We start from the raw sequence: 17,273 nt of genomic DNA on the forward strand, positions 1-17,273 counted from the left end.
TTACCCAGAAAAGAAGCATTTTGTATCTTGTGTTTTTATAAGCAGAATACAGTCCCACTTAACTGGGCCCTATTCTGTGGATTTAATAACATTTCTAAAACATTATCATCCAACAAACTAACACTGTTCTCCTGTCCTTCAGTATATTCTATGAATAAGTAGTCTCAAGAGAATTTCTTCTGGAGGCATTCTCCACCCTTTAAGATCCCACCAGAATGGTTCCAGTAATTATTCTGTCAGTCAAACACATTTTACTGAACTACCTGCAAGATCTCATTTGGCTATACAAGCTAATGATAACAATGAAATGGGAGATGAGCACAGAAACTGTTTTTACAAGTCTCTAATTCCTCACTGAAATCCCTGGATAGAAATGTTCCTTTTGCTTAGTTTCTGTTCTTGCTTGTCGTTTAGCAAATATCTGGACCTTTTACTGGTATATTTGTGTGCATGAATCTCACTGCCTGATCTATTTGAGCTGTCTGCGTGTGCTCAGACAGCGCTACAAGGAGGACGAAGACTGGAAGTCATTCCCCCTCCTGTTTATACGCACCCTTCAAATATTGTGGCCTTCCAATACTTGCAGGGAGCGTATAAACAGGAGGGGGAATGATTGTTCATGAGGGTGGATAGCGATAGGACAAGGGGGAATGGTTTTAAACTGAGACAGGGGAGATGTAGGTTAGATATTAGGAGGAAGTTTTTCACACAGAGGGTGGTGACGCACTGCAACAGGTTGCCCAAGGAGGTTGTGGATGCCCCATCCCTGGATGCATTCAAGGCCAGACTGGACGTGGCTCTGGGCAGCCTGGTCTAGTGGTTGGCGACCCTGCACTCAGCAGGGGGGTTGAAACTCGATGATCTCTGAGGTCCTTTTCAACCCAGGCCATTCCATGATTCTATGGTAAGTAGTCAGGGCTGCCTCCAAAACGACAGGCTGAGATGTGGTTAGTGCTTTGCCATTGCTCAGACTCCAGTGCTAAGAAACAATGTAGTTTATGAGTAACAATCAACTGACTCCAAACTCTGTGGTGATGGAATGAACCTTGGGAGAAGAGACATCCTGGCATACTGCAGTTTTCTTCTGGATCCTGTTAAAGTTTCCTATCCCCTGCTTTCAAGCCCACACTATCATTGCCTTTTGATCCAAAGGCTAGACAGTTTTCTTGGTTCCAGGTGGGTTGTTCCAGCAAGAATGAGGATCTGATGTTGGGGCAATTGCTGTATTTCTTTCCTTTATTTACAACCACATTTTCTTTCTCTAAACATAAGGAAAAGAAGTACACAGTTCTACATCTCCCAACCTTAAATCTCTCCCATCCAAAACTTGCATCAAAGTCTTTTTCTCAGCTTTTTCTCAGGTATCAGACATCTCTGGGTATGCTCTATTCCATATTTATTAATCTGAGTGATATTTCTGCCTCCTTTTGTGAAGACAAGTAAACAAGAACTAAGCAATACCCAACAAATTCCCCTGCTGATACATGCCAATATATTTATTTTGGGTGGAGCTTGCTGTTGTTTCAGCTGCTTTTTTTTTTTTTTTCATTAAACTCTTTGGTAACTTCTTCGACTTCATTTAAATGAGAAATTCTACAATGCTTTACATACAATACACAATAACATACTCAGCCTTGCTGAATGTGCTGACAAATCCTCATTTTTTATTCTAGTTCAGGACTTTGGACAAGTGGATATGAATATTATAAAGCAAACCTTTCACTTTTCATCTGAATTTTGCAGAGATTACAAATATGCTTAAACTAGCTTTGTAGACTTCTCTTCGTCTTTGTCTTCCCTTCTGTTTATTCATACCATTTGAGCCCCTCCAGCAACACTAAATAAATAATAGTTTCCATTCTGTTAAAATACATCACCATATAATGTTGACCCCCTTGTGTGTTTAATATTGTTTTAGTTGAAAATCTCCATCGCCACCAGCCCAATGAAGCTTAATTCAAGACATTCTCACTGCAGACTAGAATTAAGAATTTATCTCACAGATATTAGGAAAATAAAAGCAAACAAATCTGTAATTCAGCTGTACGATCTTGCATGAAATCGGAGATAAAACATTTATTATTTATAATACACATTGCATACAGAATGAAAATATTCTTACAACATTTTTGATAATAAAAGGAGCCAACAGAAGTGTATTTCCTATTGATACTGAGTCAGTAAGTCTGATTCAGCTCCAGATTTCTGTAGGAAGAAAGGCTAACTGCCCATTTTTCCACTCCTACATGAGGTCTCCAGGTTTTAAGATCTTTAACAAATAATGTGTCCCGCTCATCCAAAACACAGGGGCAAAGAAGTGTTAGTAGTGGGATAATTGTTCTTTCTTAGAGGTCGGAATGAAAATAAAAAGGCATCGAGGGATTTTATACTGCAGTGGCTGTGGCATGCAATGTCCATGCTGGCAGGTGACAAGAGAAATACAGAAGGTATTCAGTCTAGCTACAGTCAGCCTTTAATACGCTACTCATGCAGGCATCCATCCACCAATACAGTCTCACCACTGCTTCCCCATAGTCCTAGTAGTAGGTATTGTTCTCTCTTGGAAACAGCACACTTCTCATGTGGAAAGCTTACAATTATCCTGGGACTTCCTTAACAAGACAGACCCCAACACATAATCTTTAACTCTTCATTGGCAAGTTCCTCATGAAACATACAGTAACGTCACCCAAATGAAAAAAAAACAGGTCATCCCGCCAAACTCTACCACTGAATCACTGCATACCTCCCATTCCTGTGTTTCACAGGCAAGTATGTGTTTTGCCATGCCATTCCATTTTGTCTATTTTCCTCTTATGAAGTGAGTTCAAAGTATCACTAAATTAAAGTTGAAGAGCTCACAGAGCCTGTTAAATACAAAGTCAACTAGCAGAAGTGAGCCACTGCTATTAATCCATGACAATGACAACAGTATTGATAAGGATGCTTAGCTACCTCCCAGTTGTTTGGAATTTTACAGAAAAATAGCACTTTCTGTGCAAAAAGGAAGTTAGGCTTTGCTAAAAATGATTTATGAAAATGACATAGTGTTTTATAACATTAAGCACCACATCAATGCACAAGGCCTAAACACTTCTCTGGAATAGACAGTTATCCTCACTGCACCTCTGGAAAAGCAGAACTGTACAAAGGAGAACTGCACTAAGTCAAACAGTGGCACAGCTGAGCACTCAGTGCTCGTGGGCACATTTTACTATTGCTGTAAGATTATGGAAATCTGCAGTAACATGAGACAGAACTTTTCTTGTGCAGATTGCTATAACATTCGCATTCCCAGAGATTTCAAGACAATGATTGTAGTCTATAGCAGTTCTGAACTAGCATCACACAGCACAAGGGAGAAGCAGAGAATTAGAAGAAATAACTCACATAGGCCGCCACAGGGAACTCAGGATGAGAAAAGGGAAAGGTTAAGCACCAGCAAGAGGTCATTTTACATAAACAGAAGACGAGAGCTCTGATTATTTATGTCATATTCAATTCTGCTTGAACATTTGGCTGTGGGATTCAAAAATGCTAATGTGACTCTGTGGATATTCTTGAAAGCATCATAAATTTGAAGAGTAGATAGATAAACTCACATAAATAAATACTTCGGACCATGCTAAAATGGCACTCATGACAATACCACTTAGACATTAGAGATATTACAATAATTGCTTTCATGTAAAATAGATAGCTAAAGACATTGGATTTGTTCCCAGGAGTACGCTAGAATACATCACTGAAGATGAGTTATTTAATTGAATGTATATAGGAATAGATATAACAGCTTCAACCATACATAATACGTCACAAACCTTAAAAGTTACGACTACGTTACATTTTGCATACCAATCCAACCCCATAAAACAGCATGTTTCAAATTTAAAGGCACAGAATCCCCTCAGTTTGTTTAAGTGGAGTATTATATTCTTTGAGGAAGGAAACACACTGTCCTGCTTTTTACTGAACAGAATCTAGTACAGTCCTGGAGTGATATAAATAATAAATCTCTCACGCATTTATAGAGAACCCATCAGCAGGATACATATTTAACATATAGGCACTTTAAATCTCATCATAGACGTATGTGAACACTAACTGCACTTTCTGGGATTCCATCAATTGTTGTGTATAACTGGATTGTAAGTACGGGCCAAGTATTTGTATTTTTATTTTCATTTTCCATTTTTTGAGTACAGTTATAGAAACTAAAAAACTGTTTGCAGCTATGTTAATTCTTTTCCTACTTGGGGAAAGCGTTATCTCTCCATTTTTTAGAAAGAAGCTGCCACTAAGTGAAGGAAGTGAAGCACTTTCATTAGTGCTGTGCACCCACCCTGTTCTGATTCTGCAGAAAAGTAAATACAGAACTACTCAAGCCTGAAGGACCGTTGGGATCCAATAATTTGACATCCTGCATTGAAGGACTTCCTCCAATCTTTATTTTTTCCAAAAAGATTGGTATCAGAAAGGCAACTACTTTTACCTTTGGTCGAAAACAAGTGTGCACTCTCTCTTTTAAGAGTTATCATAAGAGGATATCTTGGGAAATAAAGCGGTTTGTTCTCTGTTAGTACAAAGATAATGAAAGTATGTGAATGGAAATCATGTGATTTCCTTGGGATTTTATATCACATCTTTTGCTTGACTCTCATAAATTGCTTTCAATTTACTGTGCTAATTCTTTTCCTTGGTTAAAGACGAAACAATGTAGTATTTTCTCAACAAGTTTTCCAAAACTTAAAAGAATGCTTTAGAAAAAGTCTGAATGGCTTTCAAAATGGCATATGTGCTGCTTTGAAGCATATACTGGAATTCATTTCAAATTTTTTGCATAATTCATTATTCTCTTCTAGGAGAAAATTAGATTGTGAAGTTAGAAATGTCAAATTAGATTGCTTACAGTTTGCACCAGAGTGGCCTCACTTCAGAGGTGTTCAGAAACCACGCACCTCATTTTAAACTGCAGAAACATTATTATTTATAGATATTCTTAACCTAAACTCTAATGAGTCGCACAGAAATAATGATCCAATTCTGCTCCTTTAATTCATGAAGATAATTTAATTCAGATGGGTGTCACTAGTCATGTGAATACCAAAGCGGAAAGATTTTAGATTAAGATTTGTAAATTTAATAAGAACATTGTTCAGGCATTTTTAAATTTCGGAGAGGAAAAGCTAATAGTCAATTAATAACCTGAGCTCAGAGAGCCTGAACCTCCTGGGCAGTCTCCCTGTTGGTCCCATGAGGGAGTGGATTGCATCAGCTCTCAGTATGGTGAAGATGCTTTCCATGACACACCATTCATGCCCAGAGGAAGTATGAGGCAAATCCCCATGCTCAGCTTGCTCTGACCCATGTGGACAGATTTGTTCAGGGCAGCCAGATCGTCTCCACATACCACTACTCGGGATGCTAACAGTGGAACTGAGGGGCTGCCTTAGGCCCCTTACATATTGCAGAGAAAGCAACTGCACTGCATGCAAGCACTACTGCATTGGAAATGTTAATGGCAATTCAGCTGTTAATATTTATTTTTTTCTTCCTTTACCATACTGTAAATGTTAACATTAACATGAACAAAGGGCTTTTTTAATAATTAGTTTTCATCAGAAAAACTTACGAGCTACTACATACCAAGCAACATTCTGGCATGTAATTCGTTTCTCTTCATTGATAACATGCGCAGTTTTTTGTGCCAAGGCGTAAAAAGTTCATTGCTTACAGGACAGAGTATTAAATCTCTCTGATTCCAACTGCTGGTTCTTGCTGGACTATTTAAACCAAATTTGAGGTAGCATCTTTTCTTCTGTCATTTTAAGGCACATTGTGATGGTGCCTCCTTTTCTTCCTATCTAGACTTTAACAGCAGATTGATTTCTCTTTTTCCTTGGGTACTGACAATACCTTCTTTTAGCCACTGACAGATGCATATTCAGCAATGCTTTTCACTACCTTTTAGTCGTTATACGATGACACCTAAGGAAAGACTAGCAGACAGCTTAAGAGAGTTAGTGCAGCTTTGCTGAAACACAAAAAAAAGGGATTGAGCTTTGTGGTATGCACAGGTCTGTACATTTCTACTAGAGTCTGTCACTGCCTGTCCACTAATCCTACAAAGCCTGGTAGGGATCAGCTGCTGATAACAACAATGGAAGAGGATCATTGTTGAAATGCTATTGGGTTGTGTACATACTGAAGAACTCATAAGCCTCATTCAGATCATCTGTTACTCCCCAAACATTAACAGTGCACATAATTCAGACAAATCTCTACTTTTCTCTTTGACTTTTTTCCTATTATTTCCATTAATCACAGATATTTTATTTACAATTTGTACTTACGATTTAGCCCCCTATCGTTGATAAATGCCACATAAATAAACATTTGGGGTTTTTTCTTGCCTTCTTTTTAGTGCTAAAATAATGATTAAATTGATAAAGTTCAAAGCTGGAACATTTTGCTTGCAGTGGATTTTTTATTACCACTATAAATGCTATCTTCAAAGAGTTCGAGTCAGTTAGTTATCCCAGCCCTGCCCATTTAATGAAATTATTTTGTTTCCTTAAACTGTGTAAGTAATAAGGGAGACTGGGAATTTAATACATCTTTCTGTATTGATTTAGTTTTAATTCATTCTGCTTTCTCTCTGAAGTCTATAAGCCTTCAGGTTCTAACTATATTCATTTCTGACATGCGCATTTCTCTCGTGCCAAAGTGCCTCTGCTACTCTTGAAATAGTCTCAAAGATGATTTCAATCCTTATGCTTTGCTTTTTCATCTGTTTATAATTTCCCAAACAATTTCATAACATAGAAACATTAAAATTGTACTTTAAGAAAGTCTATTATCATATCAAGACTAACTTAACATTGAAGAGTATTATCCAAGTACAGCCTTTGCATCCATTGTCCTGTAACTGCAGGAACATTGCCAGACCCTCCCATTCATTCGGAAAGTGCCTGGCAACAATTCATACTTAGGGCTGCGTTTTAAAATGGATAGTACTAGTGTTGGAGGGTAACGACTCAGTAATATGTTGTGCATAAATAGGTAAGATAGAAGCATAGTTAAGGCTGTACTGCTAAGATAAGCGCAATGAGAACAGACTGCATAATTTAAATGACAGCATATGAAATACAGTGGCATACTTGAAACCCACAAAATGCAAAATTCAAACTTACAGCATGCAGGGTCCAGCGACTGAGGCAGCTAGATTTAGCAAAATGAGGTGCCAGCCATAGCATTAGTGAACATAGTGAGGATGAGCCTGTCAGTTTGGGAGAGATCCACATACAAAAACAGGCTCCTAAACACAATGCCTAAATCTCCATATACCAGTCTCACCCATTTCTGGGTATTGGACATGAACAGATGGTTAAGTACATCAGCAATTAAGCTGAACTACATGAGAACAACGATTGTATTGAACAAAACACTTTTTATTTCATTTTCTTTCTCCAAGGAAATTTTAAAAAGGTCTTCTTGGTTTAATTTTTTAAGTTAATTTTGTAAATTGGAATCACAATGTCTCATTTACAGAAGCTTTTACTAAATACCAAGAAAGAGAGGTTAGACTCAAAACTGGTGCAGAAGACTTGGCTGTAGTCCAGCGACTACAACATTTTCGTGGTCATTTTGCAGGACCTGTGCTCCGCTTTTGTACTGTTTAACTTACCAATGTAGGTGTGACATGCTATCCCTCTCAAAAGAGCTGTGCCATGCTCTATTCTTCAGCGGGGCTGTTCGCTGTCTTGCCTGCTAAATAACGTCCAGCTACAACGATTACTGCAACAGCTTCTGAAAGAGAAGAAAAATGTTTCAATTCTGGAAGGTGGATAGTTCTCCCAAGCAGTAGATTTGAACTGTTGACAACTATCTCTAGAAAAATTCCCTGACATAACAAAAAATTTCCTAACTCCCTAGAAGCTGTTTGGCTATTAATGGAAGTATAAGGCAGAGTCTATTCTGAATCTACTGCCCACCATTCTGAAAGTGTTTCATATTTGATAACTTCATCAAATCAGATCCACAACTGAATTGGAGTTTTGTAAATAAAATCCTGATACACAAAGCACAGTCTGAAATGGAAGATGGAACAGATCCACTACCCTGTAAAATCAGAGACACCATCAAAATAAAATCGACCAACACTGATTAAACCAAGGAGAACATATCCCTCCATCAAATGTCAGACTTTTACACTCACATTCATCTTAGCCCGAGGTTTCTAGCCACTCAAAATCTGCTTTCTATACTGTATGCTTTATAGATAAATGTTATGTGCTGCCTCAATTCCCCTTCCACAGCCAGCAGCAACTGAGATAGGCAAAAATCACAGGCCTGAATAATTACTACATGTGGCCAGCATGGAGAAAACACAAGAGCACACAAGTAGAAGTAATTTGTTGATTTAGATTGAATATTTTCTGTATTGTAAGGAGAATGGCCTGCGTAGCTTAGAGCTGATCTGATTTCTGAGTCTTCTCCTGCCTGCCACTTTCCAGCACAGCCATATGCTGTAGAGATGAGGTCAGGTTTTCCTTTGTCCTTCCAAGCACTGCCAAACTCGACGGACAGCTCAACTCTTAAGTTTTAAGCAGATCTCACAAATACACTTCATCAAGCAGTCCTGTATTAGCACAACCTGTTGTGTAGGAGGGACAAGAAAGGATATCCTTGCTACTTCTTCAGCTTCGCTGTTTTTCTGTCCTCACCACCTCTTTTCTTTCACTTCCTGACCTTTCTGAAAGGCCACTTCCTTGCCATCACACCAGCGAACGCTACAGCCTTTCACCGCTCAAACTCTGTCAGCTTACATCCATCCCAAATTCCATGAGGCCCCTCAGATCACCCACGTCCACATCCAAGGAGACAAAGCAGCTGAGCAGGAACTCCATGTGGGAACCTGCGGCCTAGGCTACCTTGTGGCCCTTTGAAAATCAGCCAAGGAAGAGGAGGCAGGCTTAGTAATAGCCTCAGGCAGACGTCTCAAGCTGGACAGTTTTGTGGTATAAAAGACAAAGTGTCACCTCCATGCTGAAACTGCAATGTCTGGTAAAGTACCGCCTTGCTGGAATGCCTTAGAAACAAAGAGAGCAAGTTGCAATGGCAACAGTGCAGACAGTACTAGTAAGGACAGCTGAATCCTAATTTTTGTCCACTCCTAGGATGTACTGTTAGTTCCCCTTTCTCCAGCAGTAACTCTCAGGCTGAAGTTTGCAGGCCATGAAGACTCCTCATACTAACTCACTTTACATTTCTGTATGTCAAGTGCTAGAAGGAATGTTAAGAAAAAACAAATACAGACGGAAATTTATTAACAGTATGAATAACCTCAAAAGGCAGCCAAAACAAGTTTGTGGTGAGGAGATTCAGAAGTGAGAAAGAATTGAGGCCTTCCTCAGTTGACAAAGGTCAGCAATCAATTTGAGCGTGCACACCCTGCAGACATTTGTGTTATTTTGTGTAAGATAATTTACACAGATAACACAGTATTTCCTCACTGACTATAAAATGAAGAGCTCTCCTCTGAGAGTGCTCTTACTGTACTGGACTCATATCTAAATAAGTTTTCACCTACAACTGTCCTCTATGATTTTTTTAAAAACTTGAGAAAGTCATTTAACATTTCCTCCCTCATAATCAGGCCATGTTCTAGCGAACCCCAAGGAAAATTTAAAGTTTTTGACTACACCCTCCTTTCCTCTCTCGTTATTCATACAGTCAAAGACTTCATGATCCTATACGAAATATGTCTGCTCGGTATAACATGTGGGAATGACCTTCTCCACAGCATCCTTCCTGCCTGAGAGCCTCCTGGCCCAAGCTGCACAGTTTTTGAAGGCTCTTTCCACTACTAGTACTCATACTTCCTGTATGAGGATTCACACCCTTTCTAGGTCAAGTGGCAAACTAGTAGAGTACAAGAGTTGGAAGCATACGCAGGGCAGAATCTTGCTCACGTAGATCACAAGAATGGGATAGTGATCTCTAAAGAGTATTCCCTCCTGCAGTGCCTGCTGCCTGCCATGCCCCTCGCTGCCAGGAAGTTGCCTTGCGCAGTAAACCAACATTTTGTACCATTTCCCATGGACTCCTGATTATCAGGCTCGGGCAAGCAACCAAGGAAGCAAAAGATGGTCCCTGAAAGGCGTCCAAGGCAGCCACTTCATCACTGCCAGATCACTCCCATTCCAGGCACATGATCTGACAGCAGTTTGAAAAGTAAGTTGAGGGCTTACCCCTACGGTGCTAGAAGACTTCAGGCTAGAAGACTTACTTTTGTTTATTAATATATTTTCCACTTCAAAGGTCATCATATTTTATTTAACAGACATTCACCAAATACACGATCACATGCTTCACACTTGATTGGAAGACTGACTCCAGGAGACCAAGCAGGGTATGTTTTTCTGTTAAATTCTGCGTTGTTTCATGCCAAGCCTCACTGCAATGAGGAAACTCTGAATTTCTATATTACATGTTAAAACCAGGTAACAGCAGTATTAGTTCCCCTTTTTGACAGTCCTTCTTCCTCTGAACTGCTCAGGCCCTTGCCAGACAGCATTGCATTTAATTTCCTAGGGTTTCATAGTATTTTGAGTTTCAAGTTTCCTATCTAGCTTATAAATTCCACTGGGGTAATGGAGCACCGTTGTTTTCCGAACTGACTTTGAGGAGTCTCTCTTTGACAGCAAATTTAAGAGAGAAACAAAGGTCCTTTGTGTATGAAAATAATACAGTATTCTTTTTTTTTTCTAGAAATTCTTGAACCCAAAAACTTTTGTTATCTCTTCATGTTGTGCACGTGGAACCTAATGTTTCTTCATTTCTAAACATGATTCAGATGACTGCCATGTCCATTCCTGCCACCTGAACGCAGGGTACTTTGCTGATTCTAGGGCTGAATGGTAATTCTGTAATTTCTCAGAAAAGACTGAGTTTCCCCCTTCTGTTTTTGTTCTCCTCCGCTTGTGTTAGCAGGCTTGTTTATGAGAGCAGAGACCCAGAGGTTGCGGTGGTTAACGATAACGACAAAGAGTGAAGCGGCAGTTCATGCCATGGAAACACAATTTGTACAGCGTGAGTTGTAGAACAGCATTACTGGGACTGCAGCAAGGTAACTCTTCAGCTGTTGGTACCCTGAGGGCTTCCCATCTAACGTGCATTCTAAAGATGGCTCAAGGGCCTGCAGCTTGATCCACACAACCCAGTCCAGCCTGCGGCATCATGAGGAGAGCAGCTCTTGAGGGCAGCCTGAAATAGTAGCACAGGAAGATTCAGTCTGATCCATTGAAGTGAACACTGGATTCCAAAACCTGAAACGTTCACATGTAACACATAGGAAACTACACCCAGTCATCCACGACACACCTTACAAATAGGGTGACAATAAGATATTTTACTAAATTTAAACATTAGGAAAAAAAAGGTGCAGCTCTGCCAAGGTCCAATAAGAATAAATTCTATTACAGTCAAGGGTTTACAGACACAGACTTGTCCAGTTTCATCATGTAAGTAGTATACCCGCCTGCTACAGTTAAAAGAGCATCATTGGGAAAATTTGAGAGAAATGGCACAAAATACCAGTACTGTTCTCCTTTTCTTCCTCCTTGCCCTTGTCTACATGCTGCTCTTCCGGGTGCAAGTGTTGTTATTACAAAGAATACTACAGAAAATAGATCTTTGTAAATTCTCCACAGAAGCCTGAGAGAGCAATTGCAGCAGATTGCGACTGCATATTAAAGAGTGCTCGTAACACAGGCTCCCAAGTAGGCATTTCCTAACTTGAAAACACCGGAAAAAAAGGATCTTTTCTGAACTAACTTAATTTGCAGATTTTTTAGACATAGGTATAACCCATTTGTAGAAATCAATCTCTAGAAATAGACACATGAGAGCAAGTAGAACAGATAAAACTATTTTCAACAGAATAATGCCATGAGTTCATTCCTACACAGCAGAGGCTGCTATTCTAAAGCTGCTATGCATTCTAATTAGAATCATTACAAAATGAGTTAGACCTTCAAAATCATGAGTGTAATTTAAAAATAACAAAAATGTCTGCTCTTATAGGGTTTTACACCTTTAGTAATCCCAACTAGAAGCCTTCCTCTGAAATTATGGGAAGTAATTTTGGAGAGTGGAGTCTGATTTGAAAGTGATTACCTGAAAACTGAACACCAGGAATTGACACTTCAAGAAGAACAATAAATATTGTAAGCCTTTGGATAAAACCCCAGGATCCAAGAACAGGGCTTATCACACAGTGTTTTACCTAGCTGCTTTGACATACGCGCACCCATAATTTTCTGAGTTTAGCACCTACCTGCCTGAAAACTCTCATCCAGTAATTAGCAGCCAATAGACTACATTTATTTGCATGCTTATTTTTTAAGTTTGAATATAAACAACAAGGCTAACAAGATTTTCTATGATCACTTCCTTGTTGCACAAATCACATCTTTAATATAATTAATAAATAGCCATCAGAATCCTTGGAAATACCGAGTACTTACAATGAAGGTCAAGAAAAAATGTTTCCTGAAACTTTTTTAAGTTATCAAAGGAGACAATTCTGTGAAAAAACACTGATATCAAAGGAAGATAGAGAGAGCAAATACCATGAAAGAATCTGTTATTGAGCTAGCCAGTAAAGGGCAATAATGACACATGACTGCTGTGGAAAAAGAAATCCCTTACACATTTTGAGTCCTATTCCAGGCAGCTGCTTGAGGGATCATCGACTACGCTAACCAGCTCGTCATGTTCTCTCCTTGCTATTCTTACAACTCCTTCAGCATGTCCTTTCATTGAACAGACATTAACTTTTGCCTCTGTTTGATCCATCATGCCAACATCGAACTTTGGACAGATAAAACCTTAAGGATGCAAGTCTCATGCGCTTTCTCCCAGACTAAACCTCATTTTTGGAATGATTCCCCCTAAACATCCCAAACCTATCTCATAATCCCCCCTGAAGATTGTACTTAAAATGCCTTGGTCTGCGTGCCAAGATCACAGACTGCCTGTCACACAGACTCAGAGCCATCCAGTATTCACTCATATTCACTCAATTAGCTTTCTACTTGCTAATTTTAGATTCTCACATCTCCAAAGACTGCCTTACTCTTTTGTGTTTGTATAGCACCTGGTCCGTGGTTTAGATTCTTACTTACTGACAGTGATAAAAATCACTATTTTGGCATACAGATATGATTTCTAAAGGCACAAGAAGCAAAAAGAGAAAGAAATCAGTTCTTTTAAAATCTATCTTGTGACTTTGAAGGTCTAACTCAGCTTTTAACAATAGCTGTTGATGAAAACATTAATGCTGGTCTGAAGTCAGCATGGGAAGAAATATTTGTACAAACAGAGTTTTCTGATTTTCATTTCTTCTGCGAGTGAAAGAGACCTAAAGCCCGGTATTTCTCACCGCTCCCTAGAGATGCGCTCTGTGCTTTTCCACAAGATCAAACGCTTTCCAGCGGAGCAACACACAGAGTTCGGATCTTTGAAAAATGTTTTTGTTCTTTCTCTCTCTTTAGTAGAAGTTTAGAAAAGGAGTTGCACCCTCTAACTGTGTGACCGGGTCAAAGACAGTGATGTTTTATCTAGTACTCATTGCAGGTAAGAAAGGAATGTCCAAAGCCAGAGAAGATACACAGATAGGCAGGCAGGCAGGCAGAATCAGGAGACAAAATAGTAGTACCAAGTCCAGCACAAGTGAGCCTTGTTCACAGTTCTCTGACTATTGAGAAATTCCACTGATCCGCTTAGTTACGGATTCAAACAATGGGACTGGATCCTGAAATTCAGTGTTGCTCATAAATACATAGAGGTTAGAGTGGATAATGCTGAACCAGTATGACACTGGAACCAGAAAGCCTAATGAGACTCTTGAACACGTCAGGGAAGGAACAGGAAGCCAAGACAATTTATCGAGGTGTTAGAACCATAAAAATGATTGAAGGGCTGAGAAACCATCCTTTCAGTGAGAGACACTGGACTCACACACACTAATAAAATGTTACTGCAGAATTACAAGCTACCGCGTGTCAGTTAAACCACTGTCACCATCTGTGTACACAATCCTGGTTTGTGGTCAATACAACGCAAATCAAGTTAGCTTGGCCCTCTTAAAAAAAGAGGAGTTGATCAGTTTGGTTTATCAAGAAACAATATTTAGAAATTATCTCATTACATGAATGCATCTCATACATGAATGCTTATAGGGAGAAATGTCTGAGTACCAAATAACACACTAACAAAGACAAGCGATAGCTGGAACACAGAGCAATTGTGACAAACTACTGTCATAAAATGCTAATAGAAACAGTAGGCTCCCCAGATTTTTGAGTTTAGTATTATGATTTGAGGTCTTCTGGAAAACCTTCCAGAATGAACTAAGCATGTATCTTTGGCTCCAGGATGATGGAGAATTGAGTGAAAAGCAGCCTGTCAAGCAAAAAGACAGACCAAAGTACCTAGCAGCTTCATTGGGATGGCAGTTTTTTGAATCTATTACATTAAAGATCAGGGGATACCACTGCAATCATCTAACCTAACTTGCTGCATAAATACAAGTAAACATGCCACAGTGGAAGACATGACAGTTTAAGAACATCAGTGTTTACTAAGTTTAGATGGTAGTTTGAGGTTAGGTAATGCTCCAATGATATCATCATCAGCTGATACAGAAATGAAGATGTAACATCACATATTTTTAGCAAGAATGAGTATTTATACTAAGCCTGGTCATAAATATTGGTGACACAGACAAGTTTAATGTGTTTTAACACTGAAATACTCGAGATATGGCTGTGCCTCATTAACTGAAACATGCACAAATCTTAACAAGGAGAGGGAGGGGTTCACTGTACAACATTGTATGGAGACAGAAGCAAAACAACAGTGGCAATCTTTATGAGAGAAAATAAAGAATTACCAGAATGGAAAAGCTACTAAGAGTTACAAAAGGAGAGCATACGCAGATAGTCACTGTTCATTCATCTGCTTTGTTACCGTCAGTAAAAGAAATACGGTTGACAAGCTTCATCATTTACGTTAAAGGAGAACTTAACACAGTGCCAGCAAGGATTGCCAAGGGTACTAACATCCGCTCAGGCCTGCAGTTGTTTACTTGGACATCTTACAAACACAGCACAAGAATACCTGCCTGCTCATCTGAACTCCCTGGGGAGTTTTAAATCGCAGTAATAAAGAATCACTCATAGAAAGTGATTAACTACATCACCAGAAGGGACTGAGAGGCCGCTGGAGGGTTTCTAGGCCAAAATACAGACCTACAATGCTTTCTGTGCTACCAGGCTGGGAGTCCTAAGTGCATTGAGGCCAGGAGGATTCACCACAGTGGATCATGTCCCTGTACCTGCGCAGTGGGCACTGTGACACCTTATGACACCTGGTGACAACTCGCCAACTGCTCTTCTGCCACCTCAGTGTCAAATCCCACAGTTGGGGCTAATTTCTGCATTTTCAGCTTCAATTCATCCTTGTGGCTTTATATAAAAAGCACAAAGCATTCACTCAGATACCAACGCTTCCTCTTCCAGCACAGAAAAAGCTTTCTAAGAAATGAGATATAAATGTTACACAGTATTTCTGCGCGGACCTCTTGGGACCGTGACAGGGTTCCTCAGACTTTCCTTTGGCTCCTTCGAAACCGAACCGCAAAACTCGTGGAAGAAATTCCATTCTGCAGCCGACACGTGCGAGGCGCAGCGCCCGCTACCTGCCCGCAGCCCCGAGGGGCCGCTTTCCGCACCAGAAGGACCCCGCACCTCGCCCCCTCCCGCCCCCGGCTCCGTGCCTGTTGTTGTTGTTAGATCACAAGGCGGGACGCGGCCCTAGGAGCGCCCGCCCCTCCCCTCACGCAGCCGGGGGAGTCCAGAGGGCACCGCCATCTTCTGAGGGCGGGCGCCGGGGGGCGGCAGGTCCCGACGAAGAGGTGGGGGGGGTGCCGCGCGGCCGCGCCCGGACCCGCCTCCGCCCTGTGTGTGTGTGCGCGGGAGGGCGGGCTGCGAGGCCGCTCCCGCCGTTGGGCGTGTGCCCGGCGCCGGTGCTGCGTGACCGCGCGGGGAGGAGGAGTGTGGGTGCGGGGAATTTCCTTGTGCGGCGGCGGAGGAACAACGCCGCGCTGCAGCCCGCAGGGCGGGAGCTGCCGCCGCCGGCTGCCGGGCGATGTGAGGGGGAGCCCCCCCCTTGGCTCTCCCCTCCCCCCGGAGCCGCCCGCTCTCCCCCCTCCCCTCTCTCCTCCCCTCGCCCCGCTCATCCCCGCCCCGCCATGCCGGACCAGATCTCCGTGTCGGAATTCGTGTCCGAGACCAATGAGGATTACAAGTCACCTACTGCCTCCAACTTCACCACCCGGATGGCCCAGTGCAGGAACACGGTGGCGGCCATCGAGGAGGTGAGGCGCGGCGGGCGGGGCGCGGGCAGCGCAGCCCCTCGGCCTGGCGGCGGAGAACAAGGCGCTACCGGCGCTGCCGGCTCCCGCCGCTCCCTTCCCTCCCCGCCCGGCCCCGAGCAGCGCCCCCGGCCGCCGCCGGGAGGAAATGGGGAGAGGGGGGAGAAAAGGGAGGGGGAAGGGCTGCGGCGCGGCTGCCCACGGCTCCCAGGGCGGCTCGGCCGGGCAGGGGCAGTCTGGGGACGAGGAAAGCCGAGCCCTCGTCTCTCCTCCCGGAGAGCCGCTCGGTGCCGCCCTCCTCATACCTGGGGGGCGGCCGGGGCTCGGCAGCCTTTGCGCCGTCCTTGACGATACACCTGAGGCGGTCGGGACCTCTCCCGCCTTCCCCCGTGTGTTCCTGCCTCCGGCACAGGTGGGGGTTGAGCCTCCTCCCGTCACCGCACGCAGGAATGCCCCCCGCTCCCTGCTCCGAGGCGGCCCCTCAGGAGCCGCGAGCAGCGCCTGGCCCCGGCGAGCGGGAGCTGCCCCCGGTGGGCTCCCCTCAGCGCTCGGCAGCCGCAGCTCAGTCTTTTTTGTCTGCTCGCGGGCAGCCTGGGCTGCTTTTGTCTGGGGGAGAGGGCTGTTTGTTTTACGGTAAGATATCTGAAATGTGTCATTGAAGCTGGTGGTAACAGCCAGCCTTGCCTGGGAGGGTGGCTGCCAGCACCTGTGTGAGAGACAGAGTTCTTTCCCTGAGAAGGAGACTCCTTTCCCTCCCGTTTCAAATCAGACGGAAATCTGGGACAGGTCTGAACACAGTGAGAGCGCATTCCTCATCCCTGTCATACACACA

The 17,273-nt window shown here is 42.3% G+C and overlaps 1 protein-coding gene and 1 long non-coding RNA gene across 9 annotated transcripts in view; one reads left to right on the forward strand and one right to left on the reverse strand.

The window, feature by feature from the left end:
• LOC110395720 overlaps positions 1-15,830 on the reverse strand; it is a 29,029-nt gene extending 13,199 nt beyond the window's left edge. For 4 of the 6 annotated variants that reach the window (XR_002436589.1, XR_002436591.1, XR_002436590.1 and 1 more), the window contains exons 1-3: positions 15,647-15,830; positions 10,292-11,268; positions 7,688-7,809 (exon numbers count right to left, since the gene is read on the reverse strand). This is a non-coding gene — a long non-coding RNA (uncharacterized LOC110395720). The other 2 variants (XR_002436592.1, XR_002436587.1) reach the window with 2 other exon arrangements.
• Positions 15,879-17,273, forward strand: part of ASAP2 (ArfGAP with SH3 domain, ankyrin repeat and PH domain 2) — a 92,439-nt gene continuing 91,044 nt past the window's right edge. For all 3 annotated transcript variants that reach the window (XM_021390454.1, XM_021390455.1, XM_021390456.1), the window contains exon 1: positions 15,879-16,444. In XM_021390454.1, coding sequence (XP_021246129.1) covers positions 16,319-16,444 — 126 coding nt within the window. In that variant the 5' untranslated portion in view covers positions 15,879-16,318. The remainder of the gene's footprint in view (positions 16,445-17,273) is intronic.

Source organism: Numida meleagris, chromosome 3 (genome assembly GCF_002078875.1).
Source record: "Numida meleagris isolate 19003 breed g44 Domestic line chromosome 3, NumMel1.0, whole genome shotgun sequence".
NCBI classification, from domain to species: Eukaryota; Metazoa; Chordata; class Aves; order Galliformes; family Numididae; genus Numida; species Numida meleagris.